The sequence below is a fragment of the Microtus pennsylvanicus genome, chromosome 1 (genome assembly GCF_037038515.1).
Source record: "Microtus pennsylvanicus isolate mMicPen1 chromosome 1, mMicPen1.hap1, whole genome shotgun sequence".
Taxonomy (NCBI): domain Eukaryota; kingdom Metazoa; phylum Chordata; class Mammalia; order Rodentia; family Cricetidae; genus Microtus; species Microtus pennsylvanicus.
The window spans coordinates 137354648-137370786 of NC_134579.1; the positions used below are offsets into that span (position 1 = coordinate 137354648).

Genomic DNA, 16139 nt, shown 5'->3' on the forward strand with positions numbered 1-16139 from the left:
CACGTGGCTCAGTGTTGGCTGGGCACGTGGCTCAGTGGTTTAGAGCACTGGCTGCTCTTCCAGGGGATCCAGAACCTACAAGGTAGCTCACAACTGTCTGTAACTCCAAATCCAGAGCATCCAGAACCCTCATACAGATATACATTCAGGCAAAATACCAATGCCCATAAAATAAAAATAAATAAATCAGCCGGGCAGTGGTAGCACACACCCTTAATCCCAACACTCGGGAGGCAGAGGCAGGCAGATCTCTGTGAGTTTGAGGCCAGCCTGGTCTACAAGAGCGAGTTCCAGGCTCCAAAACTACAAAAAAACAAAAACAAACAACAACAACAAAAAAAGAACAAACCCTGTCTCGAAAAACCACACACATACAAATAAATAAATCATTTTTTAAAAACTAGATGAGTAGATGGGAGTGAGAGAATGATGCCTCTCGTCCTTGACGAGACTGGATAGCAGGTAGATCCAGGTGCCTCTAGAGTCCTTCATGAGTCTCTGCTTCTTTTTTGTTGTTACAGAGTGAACTTTGTTGTCAGGTCACAGTCTTGTCTTTAATTGGTGGTGAAAGGCCCCCAACAGATGCATGTTTACCTATTGCCATCAAAACCAAAGAGAACTGGGGGTGTGGCTCAGAGGTAGAGCACCTGCCTAGAATCCCCTAGTGTGGGGCTGGGGTCCTGGCTCAGTAGTAAAGTGCTTTCTTAGCCTTCCAAAGGTCCCAGGTTCAATCTCACTACAAATGACTACTCTTCCTCCAGTCACAAGCTACTAATAGATCCTTAGCTAGGCTAAGCTAGCCCATCACACAGGGCTTCTCAGTAGCTTGATCACGTGCAGGACTTAAGCAGGTAGTGACAGCTGCTGAGTCCAGGAGGTCCTTCCTTTCTTACAAATCCTATTTGACAGTACAATCTTTGGAGCCAGCCTCCAGTTTTCCCTGGGACTGCACTTCTCTTGTCAGGGCCAGTTTTCCCACCTGTAGCATGTGGGTATCAGTGAGTGGTACCTGGCAAGTGGCAGGGGATCTGAGGGTGTTCTTTCTAGCTCAGCGGCCCTGCCAGTCGCGGAGGAGCTTGGTGTGTCATGGAGATTTTGCCACCCCTCCGTTCGATGTTTCATTCACAGGGCCTGCGGCGGGAGATCCAGGCGCATGGGCCGCGCTTGGAGGAGGTGCTGGAGCGCGCGGGCGCGCTGGCTTCGCTGCGCAGCCCGGAGGCTGAGGCGGTGCGCCGGGGCCAGGAGCAGCTGCAGAGCGCTTGGACCGGACTACGGGAGGCAGCAGAACGAAGGCAGCAGACGCTGGACGCTGCCTTCCAGGTGGAACAGTACTACTTTGATGTGGCAGAGGTGGAGGCGTGGCTGGGCGAGCAGGAGCTGCTCATGATGAGTGAGGACAAGGGCAAGGTGCGCCCAGAACAGGGGTGAGGGGGTCTGGCACACCGGAGCTGGGGAGGCCCGGCCTCTGCCGCCTTATCGCGGGCGCCATGTACTCCTAGGATGAACAGAGCACCCTGCAGCTGCTTAAGAAGCACTTGCAACTGGAGCAGGGCGTGGAGAACTACGAGGAAAGCATTGCACAGCTGTCGCGCCAGTGTCGGGCGCTGCTGGAGATGGGACACCCAGACAGGTGGGTGAGCGGGGGGCGGGGCTAATTCGGAGGGAAAGGCCCAAGGAAGGCTAGGACCGAGTTAGAGTAGCAGCGCCAGGTTTGATGGGGCACTCATGTATTCCCAGCATCCAGGAGACTGTGACAGTAGGATTGCTGCAAATTTGAGAGTTCCAGGCCAGAAAAATTCACATAGAGAGATCCTGACAGAGAGAAAAAAGACAGTGAGATAAATAGATGGCATATAGCCAGGACAGGCCGGAGATGACTTCTTACAGTGTTTGGGAAGACTGGAAAACCTGGACTGCTGACATCAGAATGGGGCAGAGCCAGAGCCGTCCTGGAATAGCTGGGTGATGCGACCTTGCTGAGCCTCTAGAGGGCTTGGCTGGCGGTGGGATCTTAGAGGGACAACAGATTAAGAACGTGTCCAGAAGCCTGGAAGAGGAGACTGAAGGTGGACCTGAGTCTTAAGGGAAGGAGTTAGGAACCCTAATCACATCACTGTGGAGCAACAAGGGACCAAAGATAGGAACTAGGCAAATAAAACCAATAAAGGATGCTGGGTAGGGATCGGGGGGGTGAGTGTATCCAGTTATGAAAACAGTAGTGAGGGACCAGGAATTCCAGTGGTCCTTAGCTACATAGAGAATTTGAGGCCAGCATGGGCTTTATGAGTCCCTGTCATTAGGGGAAAAAATACCCATTCATGGTACACTCAGTGCCTAGCAAAATATTAATTATTGATACTATGGTATTATATTTTTAGTATCACTTACTGTTATTGCCAAAGCAGTGAGTACCACGCTGGCTCAGTGTGAGATTTGCAGAAAACTGCCCCCACCAGAGGGGGATCTTAAAGAGACAGGACCCTGGCAAAGATTCAGGAGAAGCAGTCCTCCCTTGGGAGGGAGTCTTGGGGGTTTCCCTATTGTCCCCTATCTGCCCTCAGTGAGCAGATCAGCCGGCGACAGTCCCAGGTGGATCGCCTCTATGTGGCCCTCAAGGAACTGGGTGAAGAACGCAGGGTGAGCCTGGAGCAGCAGTACTGGCTATACCAGCTCAGTCGCCAGGTGGACGAGCTGGAACACTGGATTGCCGAGAAGGAGGTGGTGGCTGGCTCCCCGGAGCTGGGCCAGGACTTCGAGCATGTGTCGGTGAGGGGTCTTGTGAATTCCATGTCTTAGTTATGTTTCTGTTGGGACAAAACACTGTGACCAGGGCAGCTTATAAAAGAAGGTGTTTAATTGGCTTTACAGTGTCAGAGGGTTAGAGTCCATGATGGTGGAATAGAGAGAGGTATGGTGCCAGGAACAGCTGAGAGCCAACATCGTGACCCAAAAGTAGGAGGCAGAAAGAGGCACATTGGGATGGCCCACGTCTTTGAAAACCTCAAAGCCTACCCCCTGTGACGGACTTTCTCCAACGAGGCCACGCCTCCTAATCCTTCCCAAATACTTCCACTAACTAGAGACCCAGTATTCAAACATATGAGCCTATGGGGCCCTTCTCATTCAAACCACCACACACCAACGATACTAGCAACCACTGTGCATCCTATGAAGGCCTCTGGGCCTCCTTTCGAATGACCTCACCTCGTCGCCCTGACACACGTGCGTTTACACACACACACACACACACACACACACACACACACACAGGAGCATTTGTGGCACCTGAGAGGTGAGAGCAGGTGAATCAGGAATTCCAGGCATCTTTGGTTACACAGTAAGTTTCAGGCCAGCCTTGGCTACCTAAGACCTTGTCACACATACACACAAAACACCACACGTGCTACACTCAATGCCTAGCATGGTGTCAGTTATTAATACTATATATCAGTTATTAATACTATATATAGTGGGTGACTATGTAGCATTGTCACCCACTTAGGTATTTTTCTCACCCCACACCTTGTCCAGGTGCTACAGGAGAAATTCTCAGAGTTCGCCAGTGAGACCGGAACGGCAGGGCGGGAGCGGCTGGCAGCGGTCAACCAGATGGTGGACGAGCTGATTGAGTGCGGCCACACAGCGGCGGCCACCATGGCTGAGTGGAAGGATGGGCTGAATGAGGCCTGGGCCGAACTCCTGGAGCTCATGGGCACTCGGGCCCAGCTGCTCGCTGCCTCTCGGGAGCTGCATAAGTTCTTCAGTGATGCCCGAGAACTTCAAGGGCAGATTGAGGAGAAGCGGAGGCGGCTGCCCCGCCTGACGGCACCACCAGAGCCCAGACCCAGTGCCAGCTCCATGCAGCGAACCCTGCGAGCCTTTGAGCACGACCTGCAGCTCCTCGTGTCCCAGGTGGGGTGACTGGCAGCCTAAGAGCAGGGTGGGAGGGCCTAAGCAGTGGGGCTGGGAGTGTAGGCAACGCAGCAGACAGCTGGTGTAGAGTCAGCAGGCTGACAGTGGACAGAGAAAGCGGCCTGGGGACAAGGGGAAACTGGACAGATAGAAAGTGGAGATCTTAGCCAGGCGGTGGCGGCGCATGCCTTTAATCCCAGCACTTGGGAGGCAGAAGCAGGTGGATCTTTGTGAGTTTGAGGCCAGCCTAGTCTACAAGAGCTAGTTCCAGGACAGGCTCCAAAGCTACAGAGAAACCCTGTCTCAACCCCCCCACAAAAAAAAAGAAAGAAAGAAGAAAAAAAGAAAGAAAGACAGACAGACGAGATCTTTTACCATGCCAAGGAATCCAGTCGAGACTGGGGGCGGGTGGCAATGCTGAAATTTATTCCTTTTTTTTTTTTTAAGAGAGCCAACCCTGACTGGCTTGAGACTTTTTGACTGTACCAGGCTGACCTTGAACTTGCAGTGAGCTTCCAGCCTCGGGTGTGGTAGCTCAGGCCTGAAAGCCTGAAACCTTAAGCACTCAGGAGGCTGAGACAGGAGGCTCATCAAGAGTTCAAGGCCCGGCTAGGCTACAAAACATGACCCTGTCCCGAAAAAAAAACAAGAAAGAAAGAAAGAAAGAAAGAAAGAAAAGAAATTTATGTAAGCTGCCAGACATAACATCACACCCCCATAATCCCAGGAAGATCCCAAATTTAGGCTAATTTGACTACACAGTGAAATCTTTACTTAAAACAAAAATTGGGAAGGTATTTGGAAGCTGGGTTACTAGTAGGTGACTAATAGGTCTGATGTAAATGGGGGAAAAAACCCAGGAATTATATCAAACAGACACCAGGGTAGAAAGAGGGCTCCTGGGAAAATCAGATGGCTCTGAGAGAAGAGAAAGGCGGACTTGTGTGGAAGAGCAGGCAATGGACACGCCAGAAGGAGTTATCAGAGCATTTTAGGCAGCCAAATCAAAGAAACCTAGTAGTAAAGATAAAAGCCAGAGCACAGGTACGGATATGTCAGAGAACGATCGATCAGGCAGTAGGCTTAAGCCTGAGTCGGCGAAGTCAGAAGGCGGTCCAGGAGACTTGGGGAAGAAACAGGGTGGAGCCTAGCCACGTGGGTGGGGAAAAGGGATGAGCTTCAGTCAAAAGGCAGGGGCCTGGGTCGCCAAGGGGTGGGGGGGGAGAGAACCTGGGCTGTAGAGGCGGAGGAAAGGGAGGAACCTGAGCTACGGAGTCGGGGGAGGGAGGAGCCTGGACCACGGAGGAGGGACGAGGGGCCTCAGGTGCTGTCGGAAGGAAGGGTGGAGGCTGGGTCAAGTGAGATGAGTAAGAGGGCGGAGCCTGTGCCCCCCCACACACGGCGGGTCATGCCCCTCAGGTACGGCAGCTGCAGGAGGGGGCGGCCCAGCTGCGGACGGTGTATGCGGGCGAGCACGCCGAGGCCATCGCCAGCCGCGAGCAGGAGGTGTTGCAGGGTTGGAAGGAGCTGCTGGCAGCCTGTGAGGATGCTCGTCTGCACGTCAGCTCCACGGCCGATGCGCTGCGCTTCCACAGCCAGGCCCGTGACCTGCTTTCCTGGATGGATGGCATCGCGGGCCAGATCGGGGCAGCTGACAAACCCAGGTGCCCCCCGCCTCATCTTGGGCTTTTTGCTTACCTATGGCGGTCTTCAGTAGCTGCTCCACTTCCAACAGCCCCTTCGTAAAGTGCCTCTGTGTGCCAGGCACTGTTCTGGGTGCTTCAGATGTGTGAGGATCCTTTTTAGGCTTGGCCTAGGGTGCTTTCTGCCCTGGATCCTATCCGGGTGTTCACACTGGCCTCCCTGTGGGCATGTCACAGTAAGGCCTGGTCAGGACCGAGCGAAAGCTGTGAGACCATTGTCACAGTCAGTAAAGCAGATGCTGCATCTTAACCTAGTAGGTACTCCTTAGATCTTTACACAGTAGTTTGGGGTCAGTGTCCAGCAGAAGTCAAACCTGAGCTAAGCCTGGTGGCACAGGCAGATCCACTTGGATACTCAGGGAGCTGAGGCAGCAGAATGAGTTCAGGGCTAGATGGATAACTTAACAAGACCCTGCCTCAAAATAAAAAAACAAACACAAGGGTTGAGGATGTAACTCAGTCATCTTCAGCGACATAGCCAGTTCCAGGCCAGCATGTGCTACACGAGACCCTGTTGAAGGGATGTAGAAGGAGGGGAAGTCGGACCTGAAGTTCTAGGCACACTAAAGCAAACTTTGGCACTTTCGGATCACTACCTCAGAACTTGGCCAGAGAAGGTCGATGTCCTGGGGTTCTGTAGAACAGCAGTGTCAATGTGCTCTTTGGGAGCTGCATCTAAGGGGCAGCCTGAGGGTGGTTGCATGCGGCTTAGATCCCTGTCCTCTCCCCGCTGCAGGGATGTGTCGTCGGTGGAGGTGCTTATGAACTACCACCAGGGTCTGAAGACAGAACTGGAGGCTCGTGTGCCTGAGCTGACGGCCTGCCAGGAGTTGGGGCGCTCCCTATTACTCAACAAGAGTGCCATGGCTGATGAGGTGGGGGAGAAACATGGGGTCCCTCTCTGCTCCTACCTTTTGCCTACCCCGATGCCTCTCTCACCCCACCCACACACTCCCAGATCCAGGCGCAGCTGGACAAGCTGGGAACCCGGAAGGAGGAGGTGTCTGAGAAGTGGGACCGTCACTGGGAGTGGCTGCAGCAGAGTGAGTAAGGGCCTACACACCAGCGCCTCAGCGGCACAGGGGACAAACCTCTGCACATCTGGTCAAGACCGGAGGGTGACAAGTGACGTGAGCATGCTGTGCATGTCGTCCTTGGGTGCCTAGAACCAAACCCCTGGGGCTGGGAGGGTGAATGAGAGGGCTGTCTTACTTTTGAGCTCAGCCCCCCATGTGAGGGTATCCTAATGCACACACAACAAATACAATGTTTTAAGTTCTCATTACTCTGAAGGCTGGACTGGGGGTAGCCCGAGGGGATCGCCAGAGGCTCGCCTGGCGCCTCACCTCCTATGCCTGCCCGCAGTGCTGGAGGTGCACCAGTTTGCTCAGGAGGCCGTGGTGGCTGATGCCTGGCTGACAGCCCAGGAGCCACTCCTGCAGAGCCGGGAGCTGGGCAGCAGTGTGGACGAGGTGGAGCAGCTTATTCGGCGACATGAGGCCTTCCGAAAAGCAGCCGCAGCCTGGGAGGAGAGGTTCAGCTCTCTCCGGCGCTTGACCACGGTCAGACCCCAGATCCCACCTCCCACCCACCATCCCTATATGTTAGATTTGCTTGGGTGCCTGGCCCTGCACTGGGCAGCACTGGACATAGGTCCTTCCTGGGCTGCAAGGGAAGGCAGAGGGACATACCTGTAACTGACTGTTAAGAACCCAGAGGGGCCCAAAATTTTTGATGAAAAATAGGTTGAGTCTGGGGAGATGAAACAGGGCAGGATTTGAGGGGTCTGTGGGAACCCAGAAGCCCTTGGTCTGGTCTTGAAGAGTCCAGTATGAGACTTGAAGAACACTGCGAATGCAAAGACCTTGTTGTGATAACATGCCTCAGGGTCCTGAGGGGGCTGTTAGGGAGGATGTGGTGGAAGGAGTCAGAAAAGCACCCAGAGAAGGTGACTGTTTAGCTGTCAGAGGGGTGGTGGCACACACCTCATTCCCAGCATTTGGGAGGTGGCAACAAAAGCCACCAGAGGTTAGTGCAAGGTCATCCTCAGTAATAACGAGTTTGGAGCCAGTCTGGGCTACATGGAGCCCTGTTTTCCATGTAGATCCCACCACACACACCCCACAAAACAAAGACCAAAACAAGCAGAAGGGAAGGGAAGGGAGGAAGAAAGACAGGGAGGGGAGGCCCCTTTTCCCCTACAAGGTCAATGGGTGTTTGTGGAAAGAACAAGGATTTGGTTTTGGCCAAGAATAGGCAATGCCTGAAAACCCTGTTTCTCCAAGAAGCTAAGCTAAACAGCGAGGAAGAATGCCCAGACCTTCGCGAACGACTCTCTAGGCTCCGCCCCATTCCCCCCGACCTGACCTGACTTTTCTACCCCCTCCCCCAGATCGAGAAACTCAAGGCAGAGCAAAGCAAGCAGCCACCCACCCCCTTGCTGGGGCGCAAGTTCTTTGGGGACCCCACTGAGCTGGCGGCCAAGGCAGCGCCTTTGCTACGTCCAGGGGGTTATGAGCCCTTGGCTCGCCGGGCCTCGGACACGCTGTCAGCCGAGGTGCGGACCCGGGTTGGGTATGTGCGCCAGGAGCTCAAGCCCGAGCGTCTCCAGCCGCGTATTGACCGGCTCCCTGAGGTCCCGGGGAGGGTAGAACCCGCGGCCCCAACAGCCACAGCGCTGGACACGACGGACACCCCTGGAACCCCGGCGCTGACAGAACAGGTCCGGGCCCGGCCGGAGCGCCAGGAGTCAGCGGATCGTGCGGAGGAGCTGCCACGGAGACGACGGTCAGAACGCCAGGAGTCCACCGAACAACCAGAGGAGGCTGCGCGGAGGAGGCGGTCGGAGCGCCAGGAGTCCGCGGACCACGAGGCACCACATAGCCTTACTTTGGGTCGCTATGAGCAGATGGAGAGGCGGCGGGAGCGGCGGGAGAGGAGGTTGGAGAGACAGGAGTCTAGCGAACAGGAGACACCAACCAGAGGAGAGCTGGTCAAAGGGTGAGGACCTCTGTGACCAAGGTGTTCGGGGAAGGGAAAGCTGTGGGTCTAGAGGGCCCAAGGGCTGGGCTTCTGGGCTCAGAACTGCCCAAGTGAGCACGGTGGTGGCAAGTCTGTAATGCTAGCATTTCTGAGGCCATGGCGGGAGGCCCAGGAGCAGTGACGGAAACAGACTTTTCACTAAACTGTGAAGACCGGAGACATTTAGGACTGGGGGGAAAAGCCCAGGGGACTTAGAAACTCAGGGGGATGTGTAAAGAACACAACAGTATGTTTAAAAGCTCAAAGACACCAGCTTGCCTTTTGCTGTGCTTAAAACTCAAAGGACACGCAGGCGGTGGTGGCTCAGGCCTTTAGTTACTGCACTCAGGAGACCAAGGCAGGAGGATCTCTGTGAGTTCAAGGTCAACCTAGTCGATTGAGGGAGTTCCAGGACAGCCAGGGCTGCATAGAGAGACCCTGTCTCAGGAAAAATCATCAATCAGTCAGACAAACAAAGCTCAGAGAACAGCAGAGTGAGCTCTTTCATGTGTGACCACAGCCCTTAGGCGTGAAGGACTGAGTCCCAGACCAACCGCCCTGCCATACATCCTGAGCATCAGGGCAAGTGATTCTGTCTCTAAAACAAACAAGTAATTGGAGTGTGGTGGCCCTGGCCTGTACTCCCATCACCTGGGAGGCAGCGGGAGGAGTGGGTGTTCAAGGTCATCCTCAGAGAGGCCAGAGGTCAGACCTTGACTCAAATCAATCAAAGGCTGAAGAGATGGCACAGTGGTCAAGCCACTTGTTGCTGTCCATAGGACCCCAGTTTGTTCCAAGCACCCACACTGGGTGGCCCACAGCCGTTTGGAACTCCAGCTCCAGAGGCCTTCCTCTGGCCGCTGCGGTCAGCAGGTACCCACATGGCATGCGCGCGCACACACACACATGCAGGCAAAGCACTCACACACATAAACCTATAAAAAAAAGTCAACTAAACAAATAAGAAAAAACCTTGGAGAGAGGAATTTGGTTGTACATCGAGTAGCTGTGTCAGGAACACCCACGGTGTGCAAGGCACATACGTGTGAGACTGCTAAGTTGTGGGCAGGGGCCTGGTATCGAGGCCTGGTTCCGAGGCCTGGTATGGTATGACTGTCCAGGCCCTAGCCAAAGGTACTGCATCTCATTTGGGTCTTCTGCCCTTGTTCTCCAGGAAGGCCACCCTAGCGGACATTGTGGAGCAGCTGCAGGAGAAAGAGGCAGGCCCTGGGCTCCCTGCTGGGGTGGTAAGTTGAGTCACAGGGATGGGTGGTGGTAGAAGCCCTCTTAGTGACCAGGATCTTGAGAGGCAATCATTGCGCAGGCCCATCCTCCTTCCAGGACCTTGCAGTCAGCATATGGAGCCACAAACGCAGGACCCTTATTTCTCCCTCCACACACAAGGATTAGACTCTAAACTCTGCCCCATCTGTTTTAGACTCCCTATTTCTCCAGCCTTGTGGGGGTCCCGAATTTCCTCATTAGTCACTCAAGAGACCACCCCAAGATTCCTCACACAGAAATTCTATACCCTTCCTCTAGTCTACCTCCTTAGACCCTGTCCCTACCTTCCAGCTTCCAGAATTCCAAAGCCTAAATTCGAATGACCCATTCCCAAAACCCAAGGGGGTCTCCTCAGCCCTGAGGGTCTTCTTATGTTCCCCTCCAAGATAAGCGGCCCTGCAGAACAATGGGACCCCTGGCCCTAAGGCTCCCCGAGACAGGATGCTCCCCGCTAGTCATCATGGACAGTACCCCTCTCCCCACTCCCTTCATTCACACAGCCGTCGCTGCCTCAACCTCGTGAGCTTCCCCCCGGTCGCCTGCCCAACGGGCTTGAGCCGCCCGAGCGGACACCTCGGCCCGATCGGCCGCGGGCACGGGACCGGCCCAAGCCACGCCGGCGGCCACGGCCTCGAGAGGGTGGTGAGGGCGGGGGAAGCCGGCGCTCGCGCTCCGCCCCTGCCCAGGGAGGCTCCGCCCCCGCTCCTCCGCCTCCGCCCACTCACACAGTGCAGCACGAGGGCTTCCTGCTGCGCAAGCGCGAGCTCGACGCTAACCGCAAGTCGTCCAACCGGTGAGCGTGTGGGCGGGGCTTTGGATGGCTGGGAGCCCGCTCAGGGTGTTTCATGAATGAGTAGCTGGGCGGGAGGGGGGCGGAGCTCAAATTCAAAGACTCCAACCCGTGAAGGGGAGGGGCGTGGTCGACGTTTAGCGTCTCCAATAGCTAAGTGGATCGAGCGAGATGAGCGCATGACAAAGGTTCTTGCCCCTAACGTGAATAAATTGAGATTCAGTCTCAGCGGCCACCCTAGGTGTTGACTGTGGCTAAGAAGCAAACCTGAAGTAATGTCTAATCTGGATGATTCCAGTGCGGTGTGAATTGGAGCTTCAAGATGGCATCCAATCAGTGAGCGGGATGACGGGATGGATCCCTCCCGATGGATCCCTCCCGCCCCACCTTACAACCTCTACTCATGAAATTTACAGTGGGGTTCCGGAAAGGAGCATAGCCTCAACTGAGGACCTAGTTTCGGAATGTTGGAAGTTATTTCAGATTTCCAGATGAGCAGCTTTTCTTTTTCGTTTGTTTTGTTTTTGGGGGTTTTTGTTTGTTTTTCGAGACAGGGTTTCCCTGTAACTTTGGAGCCTGTAGCTCTTGTAGATCAGGCCGGCCCTCGGACTCACAGAGATACACCTGCCTCTGCCTTCTAAGGGCTGGAACTAAAAGCGTGCGCCACCACCGCCGGGCCAGCTTAAATTATCTAAACTACATTTATTTGTGTTGGGGGTGGGAGTTGTGTGTGGAGGTCAGAGGACAACTGACAGGAGTCAGTTCTCTCCTTCCACCGTGGGTCCCTGCGATTGAACTCAGGCTGTAAGGCTTGGCTGCAAGTGCCTTAATCTCCTCAGGCCCTAACACGTTTGCACATGTGTGTTTGTGTGTGCGTGTGTGCGTGTTTACTTTTGAAGAGAGTTCAGCTTGTACTTGGCCAGTACATTTTTGTCCAACTGAGATGGAAAATGTGGGGCAGGTAGAGTCAGGTATAGTGATATCTGGACCCAGGACACGAAGGGAGCAGGACAGGCTGAGGCTTTGCTGGTGCTGACTGAAGTTAATGTTTTCTTCCTTGTCCCTAGACCAACATGGGAATGAACACTGACACCTGTTGAATGTTATTTTCCTAACCAGGGACTTCTTCCTAGACAGGGACTTTGGCTGCATGGGGAGACCAGATCTTGTTTCAGACTGTAGGAACCTTACCTCTTCCTTGAAGGAACAACTTGGTGAAGGGCGGGGAAAGGAGAACCAGAGAAGGCGATGCATGGGGAAAGTGAGATCAATGAACGAAACACGGGTGTGCATATGAGTCAGTTGAATTCTTTCAGGACTGGGGATCAAGCCCGTGGCCTCATGTTCTACCACTGAGATATACCCCCAGCTCCTCGCTAGTGAATCCTAGACAAGGGCTCTACCTACTGCTGGCTGCCTTCCTATCCCAAGAGCTAGTGTCTTGCTTTTAGGAAAGTCACTATGAAACGAGATGAGGAAGGGTTAGCCAGCAGGGACCAGCCTGGGCAAACTCTTGGTTCTGAGAGCACTAGTCACACCTCCCAGAACAGGACCTGCCTTGTGGGGCAAAGGGCCAGAGGTACAAGATCAAGCACACGCTCTGTAAGGGTGATGATATAGAGTTCCCAGGCAGAACTCTGCAGCTCTGCCTCAATGGCCATCTCACCACCCCCAGGTCATGGGTGAGCCTGTACTGTGTGCTCAGCAAGGGGGAGCTAGGCTTCTACAAGGACTCCAAAGGCCCATCATCGGGGGGCACACATGGTGGGGAACCACTGCTCAGCCTGCACAAGGCCACCAGCGAGGTGGCTAGTGACTACAAGAAAAAGAAACATGTCTTCAAGCTCCAGTGAGTCCCTCCCATGGGCAGAAGGGAGGGGGGGCTCCGCCTTGCTTTATTTCCCCTGTGGGCTCTCAGTTTTCTTGAAAGGCAATGGATGGGAGTAGGGGCTGGGCCCCTCAAGATCCCTGAAGTCCTATGTCTCCTGCAGGACCCAGGATGGCAGCGAGTTCTTGCTCCAAGCTAAAGATGAGGTAAGAGTTGGTTCTTTCACACCATAGGTTGATCTCTAAGTGGTCTAGCTTCCTGGTTGGTTCCTGAATCAAGGAGTTGGGGCTGTAGAAGAAACCACACAGGCCAGAAGTATAAGAACTGTAACAGGAAAGCAGTGAGAGCCTAGAGAGCATCCTAAGACGAGGGGAGGGTGTCCAGGGAAGGTGCCTGGTGGCCATGATCACTAAGTCCATCTTCTTTGTTGTAGCCACTCAGAAGGCTGGGAAGGCAGTAGGTGTAGGTTTAAAAGGAGTCACCAGCGGTCTAGGGAGATGGCTCAGTGGTTAAGAGTACTTACTCCCTGCTTTTCAGGAGGACTCAAGTGTGGTTCTTAGCACCCATGTAAGGCAGCTCACAACTCCCTGTATCTGCAGCTTTAGGGGATCTAGCACCCTCTTCTGGCCTCTGAGGCCACCTGTACATGCATGGCATATATACACACCAACACGATAAAAAGAGAGAGAAAGAGGCTGTAATCCCAGCACTCGGGAGGCTGAGGCAGGAGGATCACTGAATTCGAGGTCAGCCTGGACTATAGAGTGATTTCCAGGGAAGCCAGGGCTGCCCAGAGAAACCCTGTCCTGAAATACCTTCCGTGGCCAGGCGGTGGTGGCGCACGCCTTTAATCCCAGCACTTGGGAGGCAGAGGCAGGTGGATCTCTGTGAGTTCAAGACCAGCCTGGTCTACAAGAGCTAGTTCCAGGACATGCTCCAAAACCACAGAGAAACCAAAAAGAAAAGAAAAGAAATACCTTCCTCCCTCCAAAAAGGGAGTGATCAAGGTTGGGTGTGGTCATTTTCTGTAATCTCAGCATATGGGAGGTGGAAGCAAGAGGATCAGTCCTGGGCTACAGAGTGAGAATGAAGCCATCCTGGGCTAAGCTATCTAAAAAAACGGAAGATGTGTGATCCCCACAGAGATAACCAAAAAGGCAGAACTTCGAAGGCTTGTGACAGCCAACTGCAGGAGGACAGCTGAGCTGAGGTAGACGGTCTCAGAAAGGTTCTGGGGACTGGATCTCTCTCGGTATTGGGGGTATCCAGGAAAGGATTCTATCCCGAGTGCACTGGGGTGAGGGTTGTTGAGAGGAGAGTTGATGTGAAGCATCACACACCCCATGGGACTAGAGAAGCCGTTCAGTGGTAAGAAAGTTGCTGTTCAAGCCTGAGGACATTATTTGGATTCCAGCATTCAAAGAAAGAAAGAAAGAAAGAGGGAGAGAGAGAGAGAGAGAGAGAGAGAGAGAGAGAGAGAGAGAGAGCGAGCCAGGCATAATTGTAGGCAATTGCTGGAGACCCTGTTTGGAGGGAAATAGGCGGGAGGTAATAGAGCAGGACACTTGGATCCTCTCCTGGCCTCCACACATGTGCACAAGGCACGCCCCACCCCCACACACATTCTTAAACATCACACAAATGAAAGAATGAGGATTTTTAAAGATCCTTTTAAATTTTTAAAAAACATTTATTTTTATCTGTATGCTTGCCTGCATGTGTGTGTGCGTGTGCATGTGGCTGCCCGATTCTCCACCACGGCTAGAAGAGGGTGGTGTATCCCCTGAAACAGATGCTCACGTGGGTGCTGAGAATGAAATTCTGGTCCCAGCCAGTATTCTTACTCATGGAGCCATCTCTCAAGTTCCTAAATCTGGTTTCTATTTTTCTTTTTTGAGACAGGGTTTCTCTATGTAGTCCTGGAACTTCCTATGTAGATCAGGCTGACCTCAAACTCCCAGAGATCCTCCTACCTCTGCCTCCCAGTACTGGGATTAAAGGGGTGCCCCACCATCTTGCTCTGTTACATTTTATTTTTGCGTGTGTGTTCATGAGTGTGTGCGCACACGTAATATGCCTTGGGTGTGCAGGTGGAGCCCTCCTGAGTCAGTGCTTCTTCCGCTGTGCGGGTCCTGCTTATCAAGCACTGTTCATCAGGCTCCACTGTGCTGTTACCCACTGAGCTCTCTTTCTGAGAGCTCAAATAATTTATCTGAGAGCTTTTGTGAAAAGCGAAGTCAGTTGGTACATGGAGGCCAATTAGCACAGTGCAAAGGTCGAGGCCCTGCAAGTTTCTGCTCAATGCTTCCCTTCATTTAGGTTGTTCATCTGTGTGTGTGTGGGGGGGGGTGTCTTACAGATGATGCTATTGCTTCTGTTTAAGCGAATAAATCCACAGAAGGGCTTAGAGAAGAGTCCCCTTAGCCTCACTATCAGCATTACCCAGATAACAGAAGGGAGGGCAGTGTGGTTGAGATCCTCCCCCAGAGATGGACCTGTCCTGCTTCTTCCGCCAGGAGGAGATGAATGGCTGGCTGGAGGCTGTGGCTAACTCAGTGGCGGAACACGCCGAGATCGCCCGCTGGGGTCAGACACTACCTACCACATCATCCACAGATGAGGGCAACCCCAAACGTGAGGGTGCGGAGCGGAGGGCCAGCGGGCGCCGGAAGTGACTCCAGGTACCCTCCCCACTTGGAGTCTGACAAGTCTCCTTGCCCCTCCTCTCCGCACTGTGGACACAAAGACACCTTTTCATCCGCAAGGGCAGGAATGACTGCGGATGTGTCACGGTGGACCCTGGAATGGAAGGGACTTCTCCTGCACTCCAAGAAATGGTGGTGGGGGATTGTTGTCCCTATAGCCATATCTCGGTCCCTTCCCGCTCGCCAACCCCACCCCAGGTGCTGGGGCTCCATTCTTTTTATGCAATAACTGAGCTTGGTGGGGACTGGCCAGGAGCCAGTTGAGCCAAGTCCCCTACCCCATCGTCAGATCCTGCCCCAAGAAGCTGGAGTGGCGAGGGATCTGGGAGGTGGTGGTGTTCGTTGGCCTCCTCTCCGCCCTAAGGATGGACACGGGGGCGCTGGTGAGGTCCCCTGGACCATCCAGGGTGCTAGGGGGTGGGGAGGGGACACTCCTCCCTGCCTTTACCTCACTTCCAATGCTGCCTTGATCTGTCTGGGAAGAGGGAGCGAAGGGGCCCTTAGCCCCTGCACTCCGCCATCTCAGAGCCATGCGGTTAATTCCTGACTTAGTTTATTTTTGCAAAAATGTAGACCTCTCCCTCCTTCCCCCGCCCCGCATCCGCGAAGGCTTTTAATAGGAGGGGAGTCAAAGTTCAAAATTGTCTTCCTCTCTCCTCCCCCATCCAGCTGTTAATGCCACTTCCCGACGGGAGGGGGGTTGGGAAGTCCTCCCCCCTGCATGCTTCTGGCTGGAGCACCTCCCTGGGAGTCGGGGGATCAGGGTTACAGGCAGCCCCAGTGGCTGCCCGAAGACGCCGCCAGGGCCGGGGGTGCGGGGCGGTGTGGCAGGCGCACACTGTATGTACCTATAATAAACCCTTTGGCTTTGACGGTCTACGCTGGTTTGTTTGAGT

The 16139-nt window shown here is 54.0% G+C and overlaps 1 protein-coding gene across 4 annotated transcripts in view; it reads left to right on the top strand.

The window, feature by feature from the left end:
• The window catches only part of Sptbn4 (spectrin beta, non-erythrocytic 4), a 92100-nt gene extending 75986 nt beyond the window's left edge, over window positions 1-16114 (top strand). For 2 of the 4 annotated variants that reach the window (XM_075987609.1, XM_075987636.1), the window contains 14 exons: window positions 1129-1407; window positions 1500-1630; window positions 2562-2766; window positions 3532-3912; window positions 5332-5576; window positions 6352-6490; window positions 6574-6658; window positions 6981-7177; window positions 8008-8615; window positions 9811-9883; window positions 10421-10713; window positions 12386-12559; window positions 12702-12744; window positions 15055-16114. In XM_075987609.1, coding sequence (XP_075843724.1) covers window positions 1129-1407; window positions 1500-1630; window positions 2562-2766; window positions 3532-3912; window positions 5332-5576; window positions 6352-6490; window positions 6574-6658; window positions 6981-7177; window positions 8008-8615; window positions 9811-9883; window positions 10421-10713; window positions 12386-12559; window positions 12702-12744; window positions 15055-15213 — 3012 coding nt within the window. In that variant the 3' untranslated portion in view covers window positions 15214-16114. The remainder of the gene's footprint in view (window positions 1-1128; window positions 1408-1499; window positions 1631-2561; window positions 2767-3531; window positions 3913-5331; window positions 5577-6351; window positions 6491-6573; window positions 6659-6980; window positions 7178-8007; window positions 8616-9810; window positions 9884-10420; window positions 10714-12385; window positions 12560-12701; window positions 12745-15054) is intronic. The other 2 variants (XM_075987618.1, XM_075987627.1) reach the window with 2 other exon arrangements.
• The last annotated feature ends 25 nt before the right edge of the window (window positions 16115-16139 follow it).